The sequence below is a fragment of the Papio anubis genome, chromosome 9 (assembly GCF_008728515.1).
Source record: "Papio anubis isolate 15944 chromosome 9, Panubis1.0, whole genome shotgun sequence".
In the NCBI taxonomy this organism is placed as follows: Eukaryota; Metazoa; Chordata; class Mammalia; order Primates; family Cercopithecidae; genus Papio; species Papio anubis.
The window spans coordinates 50,099,989-50,115,026 of NC_044984.1; the positions used below are offsets into that span (position 1 = coordinate 50,099,989).

Genomic DNA, 15,038 nt, shown 5'->3' on the forward strand with positions numbered 1-15,038 from the left:
AACTGTTTTCATTCATATGCCATGCAGTTCATCTTTTCCACTGGTGGTGTTTTTGGATTCTTACTTGTGATTTGAACCCTCTCCTTCTGATGCTCTAAGAACTTCACTTAATTAACAAGTAAAATACACAACTTCATCATCGCTGTTTACCGATTTCCCTGTAAGTATTGTCCTGATTCTAACAAGGATCCACATTTCCTTCCTTCCTTCCTTCCTTCCTTCCTTCCTTCCTTCCTTCCTTCCTTCCTTCCTTCCTTCCTTTCTTCCTTCCTTCCTCCCTCCCTCCTTTCCTCCCTGCCTCCCTCCTTCCCTCCTTCCCTCCTTCCTTCCTCTTTTTGTTTCTGAGAGTCTCATTGATTGACACTCCAGGAAAGCTTGATCTTTCCTGGAGTGTCAGCAGAGTCTGCATCCAGAGTCTGCTGTAACCAGATGCAAACTGCCCATTTTGCTACTGCCCTTTCCCACTTCCATGGCCTCTAGCTTTACTACTAACAACAAACTAGTACTAGAGACACTGTTACTCAGTGAGTTTCAGACTTTCAGACTTTTGCCACTGATGGAGACACCCAGATTTTTCACCGTATTGTCAGCTCTTTCGTGGATCTCCAGCTGCAGGACCTTTTGGATACTTTACTGGTTGTAGCACCTCTGAACAGCGACTGGAACTATGTCACCTATCAGGGCCTCTCCTACTTCTGGAAGAGAAAACAGAATTTTCAGCTGGGCTTGTTCCTACATTATGTTCCATCCCACTGTACATAACCAGGTTCATCTTTCCAAATTCCATCTCCTCATTATATAAGTATGTTATTATGTAAGAAAATTAAAGGCAGAAACGAGTTGTGAAGCTTATGAAATGTTCCCAAAGTAAAGCATCAAACACTGATGCCAGTTAAAGTAAAACCACATAGCATTTGGGTTTTAGCAGTTAAACTGCTGCCACGTGGAATTATATTATTGTAAGTATATTTTCAATTACTTGCCTCATTTTTTCCATTTTTCTAATTAATTTATAACTTACATGACTTAACTTTGGCTGTTAGAATATCTTCTATAGAATAATATTTAATTAGAAAGAAAAAACTTTGAAAAATTCTGTTGGTATTTTAGGATTAGAGAAATATTAGTTTGATGGTCCTGATTTATTTATAAATTATTAATTCTCTAGGCAAGACTGAAATTAAATATCTTGAAATATTATGGAAAATAACTTTTAAAAACACTTCAAAATGTTTTATTTTCAGACAATCGGGACATGTGATCCTTGGTATAGTATCTTAATAATAACAAAAGAATATTTTGCATTTTGATGTTTTTTATGATTCTAGTTTTCGTGTACATATGATCAAATTTTTTTTTTTCTTTTTGAGATGGAGTCTTGCTGTGTCACCCAGGCTGGAGTGCAGTGGTGCAATCTTGGCTCACTGCAACCTCCGTCTCCTGGGTTCAAGTGATTCTCCTGCCTCAGCCTCCCAAGTAACTGGGATTACAGGCACCTGCCACCATGCCAGGCTGATTTTTATATTTTTAGTAGAAACAGGATTTCACCATGCTGGCCAGGCTGGTCTCAAATTCCTGGCCTCAAGTGATCTGCCTGCCTCAGCCTTCCATAATGCTGAGATTACAGGTGTGAGCCACCGTATCCGGCCAATCAATTTTTGTAAGAGAAAGTAAAACATAGTTGGTAAGCATATTTTTCTTATTTATTAAATCTATCAAGTAACACACTCAATATTAAATGGCTAGTGACCAGCAAGGCAAGTACCAGACGTAGATTTGTTTTTGTTATGGTTAACACGTATTGTTATAATTCAGTATAACCTGGATGGCTGATTTTTCTTTTGGTTTATTATAGGCCTTATATGTTTTCTAACCCAGCAGATGTGATAAAATATAACCCTGAACTCACTAAATCATTGTTTCTTGTTTTCCTTTATAGACCTAGTAGCAGTCAACAATAAGCAATGAGAAATTACACATCTGTGAAACAGTTCATTCTTCTGGGATTAACAGATGACCCAAAGCTAAATGTTTTGATTTTTATATTTCTATTTTTTACATATATACTGAGTATAACTGGGAACCTGACAATTATTACCCTCACTTTGATAGATGTGCACCTAAAAACGCCCATGTACTTTTTCCTTAGGAATTTTTCTTTTCTAGAAATCTCATTCACAACAGTTTGTATTCCTAGGCTTCTAGTCAGCATCATAACAGGGGATATGACCATTTCTTATAATTCTTGCATGGCCCAGGTGTTTTTCTTTATACTCCTCGGTTCAACAGAATTTTTCCTTTTGACTGCTATGTCCTATGATCGTTATGTTGCTATCTGTAAGCCACTGCACTACACAACAATAATGAACAGCAGAGTCTGTGTCCAGCTTGTAATTAGCTCTTGGCTAGCTGGATTTCTCATTATCTTTCCACCTGTGATCATGGGGCTTCAACTGGATTTCTGTGACTCCAACATCATTGATCACTTTACCTGTGATTCCTCTCCTATGCTACTGATCTCCTGCACAGACACAGCCTTTCTAGAGTTCATGGGATTTTTCCTGGCCATATTCACTCTCATGGTAACCTTAACATTAGTGACTCTTTCCTATGTATTCATCCTTAAGACAATTCTGAGACTTCCTTCTGCTGAACAAAGGAAAAAGGCCTTTTCCACTTGTTCTTCACACATGATTGTTGTCTCCATTTCTTATGGAAGCTGCATTTTCATGTATGTCAAAACGTCAGCAAAAGAAGGAGTGGCTTTGACCAAGGGTGTAGCGGTGCTCAATACCTCTGTTGCCCCAGTGTTAAATCCTTTTATTTACTCCCTAAGGAACCAGCAGGTAAAACAGTCCTTTCAGAACTTGATCAAAAAATGTTTTTCAAATAAATTTTAGTCACAAAGAAATGTATAGCCTGAACTTGAAATGGAAACTTATCTGTAACATAATACTGACATTGTTCTATTATCTCCATCCAGTACCATTAATATATTCAACTATTTTTCCTTCAGGATTTTTTCTTCTATCCCATTTTGACCTCACTTGGCTTGATAACCCGTTTATATTTACATGCTGTGAACATTTAGGTGTTGTGTTTTCTTGTTTGTTTGTTTGTTTTTTGAGATGGAGTCTCATGCTGTTGCCCGGGCTGGAGTGCAGTGGTGCAAACTCGGCTTACTGCAACCTCTGCCTCTTGGGTTCAAGTGATTCTCCTGCCTCAGCCTTCTGAGTAGCTGGGATTACAGGCACCTGCCACCATGCCCAGCTAATTTTTTGTAGTTTAGTAGAGACATGGTTTCACTATGTTGGCCAAGCTGCAGAATTTAGTTTTAAACAATCATTGAAAGACTTTCCCTTTGATCACCAAGAAAAAAACTTAAAAAAAAAATTACCATCAAGCAAATCTGAAAAATTATTTATCCCAGTGCATTAGCACACTGTACCGAAATAAGTTCTTCTGTGACGTGAAGTCTCCTACCTCTAGTATATTTATATTTCTCCTTTAATCTCATTTGGTTTTTGCATTATAAATGTTTACATATGCTATTTGGTACATTGGCATTCTATGTCCTCAGTGTGAATTCCATTCTTTAATATTATAAAATATCTTGCTCGATGTCTTTTCTTGGCTCAAATGCCAAAAGTACTTCAAATCCGGTTCTAATATTTCTGTTAGGCCCCAGTACTCTTACCACAAAGCACCCTTAATGAACTACACTGATGATAGCCCATTTCTTTCTGTTAATTTGCTCATGCTGGATCAGGAGTTTACCTGCAGCTCCTTTGAAAAGAATCTGGCTTGCCTTTCTCTCTTTTGATTTTACTAGCCCTTTAAACCCCTGTGCTTTCTATCTCCCAAGTGGTTCTTAAAATTTCTAGTATACTAATGACACTCTCGACTGTATTTATATGGTTGCATTCTTTTTAAAAAGTTTTGATATTTTTATGGACAATGCAGAGTATGGGATTAAGTATGCTTACGCTGTCTGCACCTTGATATAAACTTTTCCTATAAGAGGTTCTTAATAATAGTTATACACTTGTAAGAATAAAAATGTGTTTAGTATTTATCAATTTGCTTTTTTCCTATCTTCTTCCACAAACAATGCATGAACACATGAAATCATTTAATTTACTATCAGATCACTTTTCCTTAATATGTATTCAAATTCCTAGTTCTTGGGTTCTCTTTTCTCCCCCGTTTAAAAAATGAGTTATTCAAACAAGTGTTTGTAGAAACAAGGTTACATGTAATCAAAAGCAGATGAACGAAGACTAACACATTCAATCTGAGAGAGAGTATGAATGTCTAAATGTCTAAAATAGCCATATGATATTTGCATCTGTGTATCTGAGCAAAATTATTTACTACATCTGCTTATACGAAGTGTTTTGTTAAATTGATAATAAGTTCAGTTAGAATTGATAAGAATACTGGACTCCTTTAGGCATCATAGAGCTAAATATTCCAGCTAATCAAAAATTACATTTTTATTTCTCATTGCTTTACAAAGCTTTTTATTTTTCTGGTAGTTGCTTAGCATATTCTACGCAAATCTGAATTTGCTTTGCATCTATTGATGTGGATATGGCTCAAGCAATGTGATGCTCAATAAAGGCCAGATCCTTCAGTGCATGTGGGCAGAGAGAAAGGATATGCTGTGTAATGTTTAACAACCAGTCCTCCAAAAAATAAAAACCTGACATAATTATAAATTTTAGCGTCAATTCTATATACCAATTGATTTTCATGCAATATTTTATTGACTTTTACCAAACTTGTGTTCATAAGCAATTTATTCTTGCAATTCAGCCGCAGTTTGACAAATGGAATTGGATTTCAATCTGCGAACTCTTTTTCTATACATTTACTGTCATTAAATCTGAGAATTAATGAGTTTTGAATTATATTAATTTTAAATGTAATTTATTTACTTACTAGTTTTTATAATTTATATTAGAATTATATATGACTTTTTAAAATAACTGCCTGCCAAAAGTCCTAAAAACTAAATGTAATGGGATCTTTAGCGTGTCACTTTTCTGGCTGGAAACCTCTGTGGCTAGTGGCACCTTTGCCTGAGTTCTTGCCGTGAGTCCAGGAGAATGAGGTAGGCATACAAGTGGAGGGTGGGCAAGATGAAGAGAAGCTTTATTGAGTGATAGAACAGCTCAGAGGAAACCAGCTGGGGGCAGCTCCTCTCTGTAGGCAGGTTGTCTCATCCAGAGTTCAGCTCTCAGCAGGCTCCTCTCTGCCGTCAGGTAGTCTAGTGGTCTCTGCAGCTCTCAGCAGAGTGGGTAGCTCCTCCCTTCAGCTGGTCCTCTAGTCATCTCCAGCTATCAGCAGAGAGGGTAGCTCCTCACTTCAACCAGTCCTCTGGCCACCCTCTCCATCCTCTGCCCCATTCTGGCTGAGCCCGGGGCTTTTATGGACCCCAGAGGAGAAGAAGTACATGCAGATTGGTCCATGGGCAGCCATCAGCAGCAGAAGAGGCACGACAAGTTCCCACTCCAGTCTGCCGTCTACAGGACTGGCAGCCTGGTGCCCAGTCTTCAGGCCATCCCTGGCCTGAAGGTGGGGCCTTACAGGGGCACCACCCCCTTCCTCCCAGTAGCCTGTCTGCCTACAGCAGCTATCCATGGCACCCAGACTGCTGGCACCAAGGGGCACCTGCAAGCCAGCACCCAGACCCCCCCACCACCCCTCAGCTTCTCCTCCTGTGCTCCTCTGCACCCAAAGTCCAGAGAGGGCCCAGTCCACTGGGGGCTGGCATGTCAGCAGTGCCCCCAGCATGAGCATACCCGGCCAGACTGTGACAGCGCCTGGGTCAGCCCCAGCACCACTCCGAGATCTGAGCGGGCATTAGGAGCGGGGAAAGGACAGGCAGCAGGAGCAGGCACCTCCGAGCCTGCAAAGGCAAAGAGAGCCTTCCCAGGCCACCCAAGAGTGCGGGGATTGCTGGGCGTGCAGCCCAGGTTTGGACGGCTACAGCCGCTCTGAGGGACCGGGCTCCTGCCTGCTCCGTGGAGCCAGAGTCCCAGGTCTACAACCCTGGTTTAGGCGGGCACCCAGGAAGCTCCTGCCCCAACTCGGAATGGGCGGGGCTGTCACTTGTCCTGGACTCCCGCCGGCTCCACTGAGCGTGCAGCCCGCTGTGGCGCCTCCCTGCTGCAGCTGGCTTGAGGACAGCAGCTGCTGCCATCACAAACACTGTGGCATCATCCTCTGTACTTAAAATTCAGAATAGAAAGGGTTATATTAGGTCATCGACTAAAAAGTGTACCCACCCTACACCTCAATTTATTTTTTGTTCACTATGCACATTAAACCAATTTTCCATCTTTCTTTATATCATGCTACTAAATGTACACTTTAAAGTAGTATTTTGATCTGCAAGTAACCATCTTCGTATAATAAATAATATTATAACAACCTCTTTATTAAAGCATACTTACAATGTTTTCTCAAGTTCTTGGCTTTAATCATGGCTAATTAAATATTATATACTTCAAACTTAAAGTAGCTGTTATACTTTAACAATTTTTTCTTCATATGCCATCTGTATTATTTAATTATATACCTTTCATAGTTTTGTTGTAACTTTATTTTACAAACATTAAACATCTTAAAATCTTTAAGAAGTATCTAACATCTTATGACTATTAAATAATCTTAGTTCTGATTTAATTTAAAATACTTATACGTTTGATGGAGTTCTTGGATTAAATATCAACTAAATATGTCTCAAAATAACTAGTGTAAAAGGGATATTATAGATGTCTTTTTATATCAAAGCAGAGGATAGTGAATTGAAATCTGTGGGAAAATTGTTGACTGGAAATAGGAAGAAAGGATTATGAGATTTAACAAATAATGTAGCCTTCTAACAGTATTCCAGAAGATGTAAAAACTATGCAAGCAGCTAACTTTATCATGACTGCATTCTATTACCCAAGAGTGAGCTCAATACATAATAAATATGTTAAAAGTTATCTAATAAATAAGCAGTAATTTTTATTATAATCATATTTTCTACATTTTCAATCAGTGGGAAAACATAAAACCTTAAAGACAATCTTGACATTTGATTCAGTGTAACAAGAACCTTGGCCTAAGTCTAGAGCATCACAATGGATTGTTGACATTTTCCTTAAGATTAAAGATAGATCGCCGGGCGCGGTGGCTCAAGCCTGTAATCCCAGCACTTTGGGAGGCCGAGATGGGCGGATCACGAGGTCAGGAGATCGAGACCATCCTGGCTAACACGGTGAAACCCCGTCTCTACTTAAAAAAATACAAAAAATTAGCCGGGCATGGTGGCGGGCGCCTGTAGTCCCAGCTACTCGGGAGGCTGAGGCAGGAGAATGGCGTAAACCCGGGAGGCGGAGCTTGCAGTGAGCTGAGATCCGGCCACTGCACTCCAGCCTGGGCGACAGAGCGAGACTCCGTCTCAAAAAAAAAAAAAAAAACATTAAAGATAGACCTACTTGTTCACAGCATAGTCTGTGTCATCTAGAGGCTGCCAATATCTAGTACTCCACTATTAAGTTTCTTCTCATTGTAAAGTTATAAGATATTTATGAATCTGTAAATCTTCCTACATCTTCTGCTTTGTTTTTAGGCCACTATTACCAAAGTATTCTATTCTAAAATGTGTGTTAATTCAGACTATTGCTTAGCTCCCAGTGTCTTGAGAACACTAATCTCCTTTTGTTTATTCATTTAATAAATCCTGAGGTAGTCATATTATTATTCAAGCCAGCCATTATTCTGTTTCCTCCATTCAGAGGAATATTAATAGGAACATTAATAGAATATGCTAGCCATTATTGTTTTTCTCCATTTAGAGGAATAGTAAAAGGAATATTAATAGAATAAGCAAGTCATTATTCTGTTTCCTCCATTTAGAGGAAACAGAGCTTAAATAATAAGCTTTGCAGGCTATCCTCCATGTAAGGAAACAGAATAATGGCCAGCTTGAATAATAATATTACCACACCCAAAATATGATCTTGCGTATCAGGCTTGGGGAGATGTTACCTTCACCTCTACTTCAACTATAATTTATTTCATTTTAAATGCCAGGATAATACTTCCTTCAGTAGAAATAGGTAGAGTATCCAACGACTTCAGACCCTTAGAGAAATTTGACTGGATATGCAGAAATGGGTGCCCTTCTTGTGAACATAGTAGAGGTACTCCTGGGATTTTACCTGTTCACATACCCTTCTTGTGAACATAGTAGAGGTACTCCTGGGATTTTTATTTTCTGTCCATATATTGAATATTTGGTTGCAAATGCAAGGAAATGCAAGGAAGAAGAAACAGAACAATATGCAGAGGTTTTTTGAAAAATCTTGAAGCTTTAAGTAAATTTAAAAAGCAACTAGAAGTGACATTTTGACTAATCCAGTCATGTTTACCTTAAAAGTATGTATATTCTTAATTGTTATTTCAGGAATATAATTTTTCTGCTTAATAGTATATGCTTATGCTTTATACAAGTAATCTCAATTATGTACAATATTAAGTATTAGTGCATTTAAACCACACAATTATGATATTTCATAATATCAAAATATATAAATAGCAGGAAAATTTAAAAACCATTACATTCCTATAGTTTTAAGCAACAAGTTTCAAGTTTCTTCTTTATAGCATGGGTTGCGACTCATGGTACTGAATGACATTTTGTGTTCTTGTGGAGATATCCTATACAGTTGTTTGTAATATAATCAATATCAAAAAATATATAATTATTTTTGCACAAGATTCAAAACAATTTGATGCATTTTTAACACAGTAGATATACCTTATGTATTTAGTTTTACACAGTGTGAATTTTACATGTGGTGAAGGTCAGTACCCATAATATAAAGGCAAGAGACTAAAAGAAACTGCAACTCTGGGTTCACAAAGAACATAGATAATAGGAAGGGCAAATATCTCCCTCTTAGGAATCTTGTAGGTAAAAATCGGTGACAAATATATTCACATAATAAATTATCTAATCCTGAGAAAATATTCCGTTTGAAAGTGCTAAAGTCTCTGAAGAATACCAGAACCAGATGAGACTTTACAAACTCAGAAAAGCTGTCCAGATCCGGATCTTTAAGTATTTTTAAAAATTATGCTAAGTGGCAGCACATTTAAGCTTTTGTGGAAAATAACTAAACTTGAACAAAGAAGTAAAGCATCATAACATCAAGGATGATATCAGAAGAAAAAAAATGAAGGAAAAACAATCTTGCCTCATCTAAAATGTATCTTGAGTACCAAACGAATTTATCACCACTGGAGAAAAGAACACACAGTAATGTGAATACATGTTATATTGGTCTAGAAATAGGATTAATAAAACACTTGCAGCTTACTAAAAATACAGTTAGAATTAAATAAAATACTACTTTACATAACAAACAGTAGCTTTATGATAGGTAGCTGGTAAATAAAAACATATTCAAGAAGAGTACATTTTACAGTCTTACAGGAGATTATCATAGATGATTAACTAAACTAGAATGTCTTTCATTACAACATTAGAATTAGAGTAAAAACCACTTTCAGATTAAATATCTCTGCAAACCATTATTAGGGACAGACTACTCTACCAGATTAAGGAGTGGGCTGACTTTTTTAACTCTAAAATTTTAAATAGGGGAGGTAAAATACATGCTTATTCAAAAGTTTTAAAAAATTAAAACTATCAAGGGAAAGCAAAATAAAATATCAAAAAGTATTGAAATGAATATCGAAGTATTGAAAAATGCTGGCAAATGAACTCTCAGAATGTTATTTGAAAAGTTTCAATCTAAGAGGCTTAATTTTATTTTCAGGAAGTATGTTGAATATTCAGAAGAGAGATATTTGTATTGTAATATATGAGAATGTAATGAAAGAAATATACAAATAATGAATTAATATGTGAGATAATAAATATAAAATTGTTAAAAAATATTGTGGGTCTATGTACCACAAAATCATTTTATCGTAAAAGAAAAGATAACAATGATGCTCCTAAAATGCGTGTTTGTGTGTGTGTCTGTTTAAGTGTCTTTACTGGTGCTATAGCTTTCTTATTTCTTCATTTATTTTGTAGCTAAAATAAAGAGTAACATAATAAATAAAGTAATAAGTAATAAGAAATTGCAAGGCAGTAATAGAATTTATTCTTCTTGGATTGACAAGTGACCCACAGTGGCAGGTTGTGCTTTTCATATTTCTTGTTACCTACATGCTAAGTGGGACTGGGAATCTGATCTTTATCACTCTCTCACTCTTTCAGATCCCCATCTGCAGACTCCCATGTATTTCTTCCTTCAGAACTTCTCATTCCTGGAAATATCATTCATGTCTGTCTGCAGTCCCAGATTCCTTGTCACCATCGTGACTGCAGACATAACCATTTCTATAATGGTTACGTGTCTCAGCTATTTTTTTCATCTTCTTGGCGGTGACCGAATTTTACTTTCTGGCTGCCATGTCCTTTGACTGCTACATGACTTCTAAAGAGTTTTCTATAAATGAAGAGATAAATTATTTATATGTTAGTTTTCCTTTATTGCCAAACCTGTGATACTGCCTTCATCTTTTCATTGTCTCTTTCACAGTTTCAACATCTTCCCCCATCCAAGTAAATGACTTTTGGAGGCCTTTGAGAACTGCAAAAAAATGAGTTCAGGCCTACTACCTATAGTTACTGAGTCCCTCAAAATCAATGTGTCATTAATAAAATTAATTATTGGGACTCAGTAGCTGTGAGTCTGACTAGGTATAAGGTAGGTGGATTTGCTATTGCCACCTTGATTTTCAGCCTGGTCTGATTATCTTGATTAATGTAAATGACTGTAGAAAATCTAATTCCTTGGCAAATAGCTTTCATTATTGTTCAAAGAAGAGGCTGTCTTTAACAATCACGTACGTCTTACCTTTCTGCTTTCATGGAATGACTTACATGTTTTTTCAAATTCTAACAATAGCAACAGAAAACTAAAATTATGATTATTTTGTTTACAAATTCCTTACTATAACACACAATTTACAAAGAAAATGAAAAAATGCAAGCCTTTTTGTAAGACTATAATACATATGTATTATATATGATATATACCTTATATGTACACATATATATGTATTATATGATATATACATTCTATTTACATATGTACATATACGTATATATCATTATATGTATATGTACACATATGTATATATGTATATAGAATGTATACATCATATATAATTAATAGTTATAGATATCTATAGATAGATATAGATACTAATAGATATCAGGCAAATAACAAAGTTAGGAAAATTCTATCCTCTTAGTCAAAATTTATCTGATGAAGTTCATTATAATAGTTAATAAGTGGAAATAAATGAAAATTAGTATAAATCTTTCCAGAGCAAAACTTTTGCTTGCTAAAATCTGCTATTGAAGCCTTCTGTGGATTTCTCCCCATCCCTGGACAGGCCCTGGTGTGTGATGTTCCCTCCCTGTGTCCATGTGTTCTCATTACAATGCAGTATTTTAAGAACATTTTGTGTTTGCCCTCTTGCATCAGCAAGCCACACCAGGAAAGCAGGTTTCTGTCCCCATGGCTGCCACTTTGCTGGGAAATGGGGGATATCAGGTAGGTAAATGCAACACCACAATGTTTTCTTACCAAAATGTAGCTACCTTTTTCTTCGTTAAGCACTCCTCTTGTTGCTTTGTTTTTTATTAGATTCCAGAGTTCCAAAAAGTTAACTTCTCTCAGTTTTGCCAGCTTAATGTCTTCTTCAGTGGAGAGACTGACTAATTATTTAACTTCCCAATCTGTTATTTTCTGTCACCCAAAGCAAAACTTTTTAATTTTCATGATGGCCAATTCAGCCTTTTTTTTCTTTTTTGAATTGTTCATGAAGCAGTGACCTTTAAATAATGGACAAAAATACTCTTTCCAAGTGTATGTTTTTCACAGATTTGTTCTGTATGTTTTCTGTAAAGTGAGCTTTTTTTAAAAAAAAAAAAAAACAAGAAAATAAAAGAAAAGAAAGCAAAACATAACATTTAGTTGAATATTTACACTGAGTGAATACACTGCTCAAAGGTCAGGTATTATGTGGCTAATATCGGTATAAGAATTAGACAGCTTCTCCAGGTAGACTCGGGCTATTCGGTTTCATCTAGTGTTAACCACTGTCTAATAATCTCAGAGTGTTGCTTACCATAATTATGACTTACATACCCATACATATTTCCTATTATTCAAGGTAACATGTACTGTTTTAGCTTTAATTATCATGGTAGAGCATGGACCTTACGATCTGGCATTCCCACATCACCATTAAATGAAGCCTAGCATTATGCTATGACCTAACTAAAGTAAACCATAAAATGCTAAATCTTGGGTCACACATTTTATCTATTCTCTCTAAATTCACAAATGCTAAGCATTTAAGAAATCTGTAATATTTCACTAAGTCACTCAACTAAAAATGCTTAGTTTTCTCCATAGAGAAAATTATTTCTTTATCTTTACTTGTGCTGTGGAATCTTCAGATTGGGATTTTGTTTAAGCCCCAGTTGCTGCACATTCCAACCTCCTAATTGATATCTTCTCCTAGATATCTACTACAGAGCCAACATGAATCTCTTTTCAGTTGAAATAATAATCAAAATGATAATTTTAAAAACCAGTCAAGAGATCATTATTTTGTCAGTCTTTCCCTTTAGGTCTTGCAAAGTTTAACATTATATGCAAAATTCTATATTCTTCCAATGTTTCATATCTCCCAAGAGAACCCAATTAAAATGTTGCCAAAATTAATAGTGTTGTGAATACACTAGGTTTTCTGTCTCCAGGGAGGGTCTTATTATATTTCCCTCAAAAACAACCTTCACTCTAACATTGTATCCTAAAACACACAAAATGTGCCTTTCTACTTCTTTTAGAGAAAAAAAGCTTTTTGGAAAGCCTGTATCACTGAGCAATGTCAGAGAAAATATGAAACAGTTGACATTTAAATGCAAAAAAAAATTTTTCAAAATATGCCAACTTTATTTTCTCATCCTCACCGAGAGTGGCTTTTGGGTTGAGAAACAGATGGTTTACAACAAGGGGAAATCTGGAAAAAATCTTCAAAAATTTAATAATTGAACAGCTGTACAAAAATCAATTAGTTTGATAAAAGGTGTAAAACTGACCCTTTTCTAGCTAAAACATTATGTTTCTCTTATAGATAATGAGAAAACTAATTAAATTTAAACTATGACTTGAATCTATCAAGGACTAACATAAGAGAGTGTATTTCTTCTTTTTTCATGTTGTTAATTCATCTTCCTAAATCGCAGAACTCTTGACAGCTACTCTTTTTGAAATGTACCACGAAGGCATTTTGTCAATTCTTTTTTTTAAGTGTTTATCATCAATGCTTGTATTGTTTTGTCTCTCCAAGTCTTTTTGTTTTTTCGTATGCACTGCATTTATTTAAACTTACTGAAATTAACACCATCATCTTTACTTCCTTTTCTGAGATCTTAGTTATTTAGCATGGATGTTTTCTTAATCCTGAGGAGTCACATCCTGTGTCTGTTTGCATGTTATCTGGTATACCTGCTCTAATCAAAGATGATGAAAAAAGTGTCCCAGAACAATCTTAGCAGAGAAATTGAGAAATCGCCTGAGCATCTTTTATCATGTTAACATGTGGCCAGCCAGGTAGCTAGCTGCTTAATCAAGGGCATCACTAGCATCCTAGCCCCTCCGTTTGAAGGAGCTCCTTACATTTTGTACAGGGAATCACAGGGTCCCCACAGCGTGATTTTCAACTGGTCACCAGATATCCTTGAAGCATCAAAGATGCCCATTTGAATTTGAAATTTAAAGACAATCCCGTCAAGAGCATGAAAATAACTTGGTGTTGTATGACAGAAAAGTACGTCACAATATTCAACAGCCATGTACCTATCCAGGAATCTTTGACACCACATTTTACATCAAATTGTCTATAAAAATGAGACAGATGTCATAAGAGAGCAAAACCTCACGGATGTAGTTTAAACTTCAACATAGATCTCCGAGTCTTTTTAAATTCGTCACAGCTTAGTTCAGAAGCATACAAATACCTGCTTAACGAAGGAGTTAGACATCATTTTCTTAGATAAACCTCAGCTGGTATGACTTATTGCAGGGATGCCAGACCCAGGATGCATGACCGCATTTCAATATCATCTTTACCCTTCCTAATACCTCACACTTTGACTCTGTTCATTAAATCAGATTATTCTCATGGTTCACTCCAAATTGGTCAAGATGATTTCTCTATTCCTAGTACTGGTAGCAGCAGATCATGCTGAGCAATTCATATTTGGCATGTTGATTATGTACTTCACTGAAATTCCTATTTTGTTGGCATAGACGGCTACAGGTACCTATATCAATCAAAATGTACTAATTCAGAATAACTGATGCATGCATGCAGAGTTTGGTCCATAGAACTAAAACAAACACTGCATTGATTGACTATATTTAAAAAGTCCAATTGGGACTTTTATACTGTGATCTTGTTCATTAATAAAGGTCAGCATTGTGTTTATGTCAACTTCAATCAGAAAGGAGCTAAGAGAATCAGTTTTGCCTAAAGCAAGAGGAGATGGAGTTCAATTAATTTCCCATAAATATAGCATTTTCTGTGTTTTTTGTTTGTTTGTTTTTGCTATGAAAAGAAATCAAGGCTCATTTTTTAAATTGAATTACAACTCAAAATATTTTTTCTTTTCTTTCTTTTTTTTTTTTTTTTTTTTTTTTTTTTTTTTTTTTTTTTTTTTTTTGCTTTAAGATGGCTCTATCGCCCAGGCTGGAGTGCAGTGGTGAGATCTCGGCTCACTGTAAACTCTGCCTCCTGGGTTCATGCCATTCTCCTGCCTGAGCCTCCCAAGTAGCTGGGATTACAGGCACACACCACCACGCCTGGCTAATTTTTCTGTGTGTGGTTTTTTTTTTTTTCAGTAGAGACGGGGTTTCACTGTGTTGGTCAGGCTGGTCTCG

The 15,038-nt window shown here is 36.3% G+C and overlaps 1 protein-coding gene across 1 annotated transcript; it reads left to right on the forward strand.

The window, feature by feature from the left end:
- Positions 1-1,550: 1,550 nt before the first annotated feature.
- LOC101014559 (olfactory receptor 6C76-like) lies at positions 1,551-3,188 on the forward strand. The gene has a single exon (XM_003906527.3). The coding sequence runs from the start codon at positions 1,965-1,967 to the stop codon at positions 2,898-2,900; it is 936 nt and encodes a 311-aa protein (XP_003906576.2). The 5' UTR covers positions 1,551-1,964; the 3' UTR covers positions 2,901-3,188.
- Positions 3,189-15,038: the final 11,850 nt, after the last annotated feature.

What these genes read in the sequence shown, in the direction of transcription:
- LOC101014559 (XM_003906527.3), top strand. Translation starts at nt 1,965, where the DNA reads ATGAGAAATTACACATCTGTGAAACAGTTCATTCTTCTGGGATTAACA.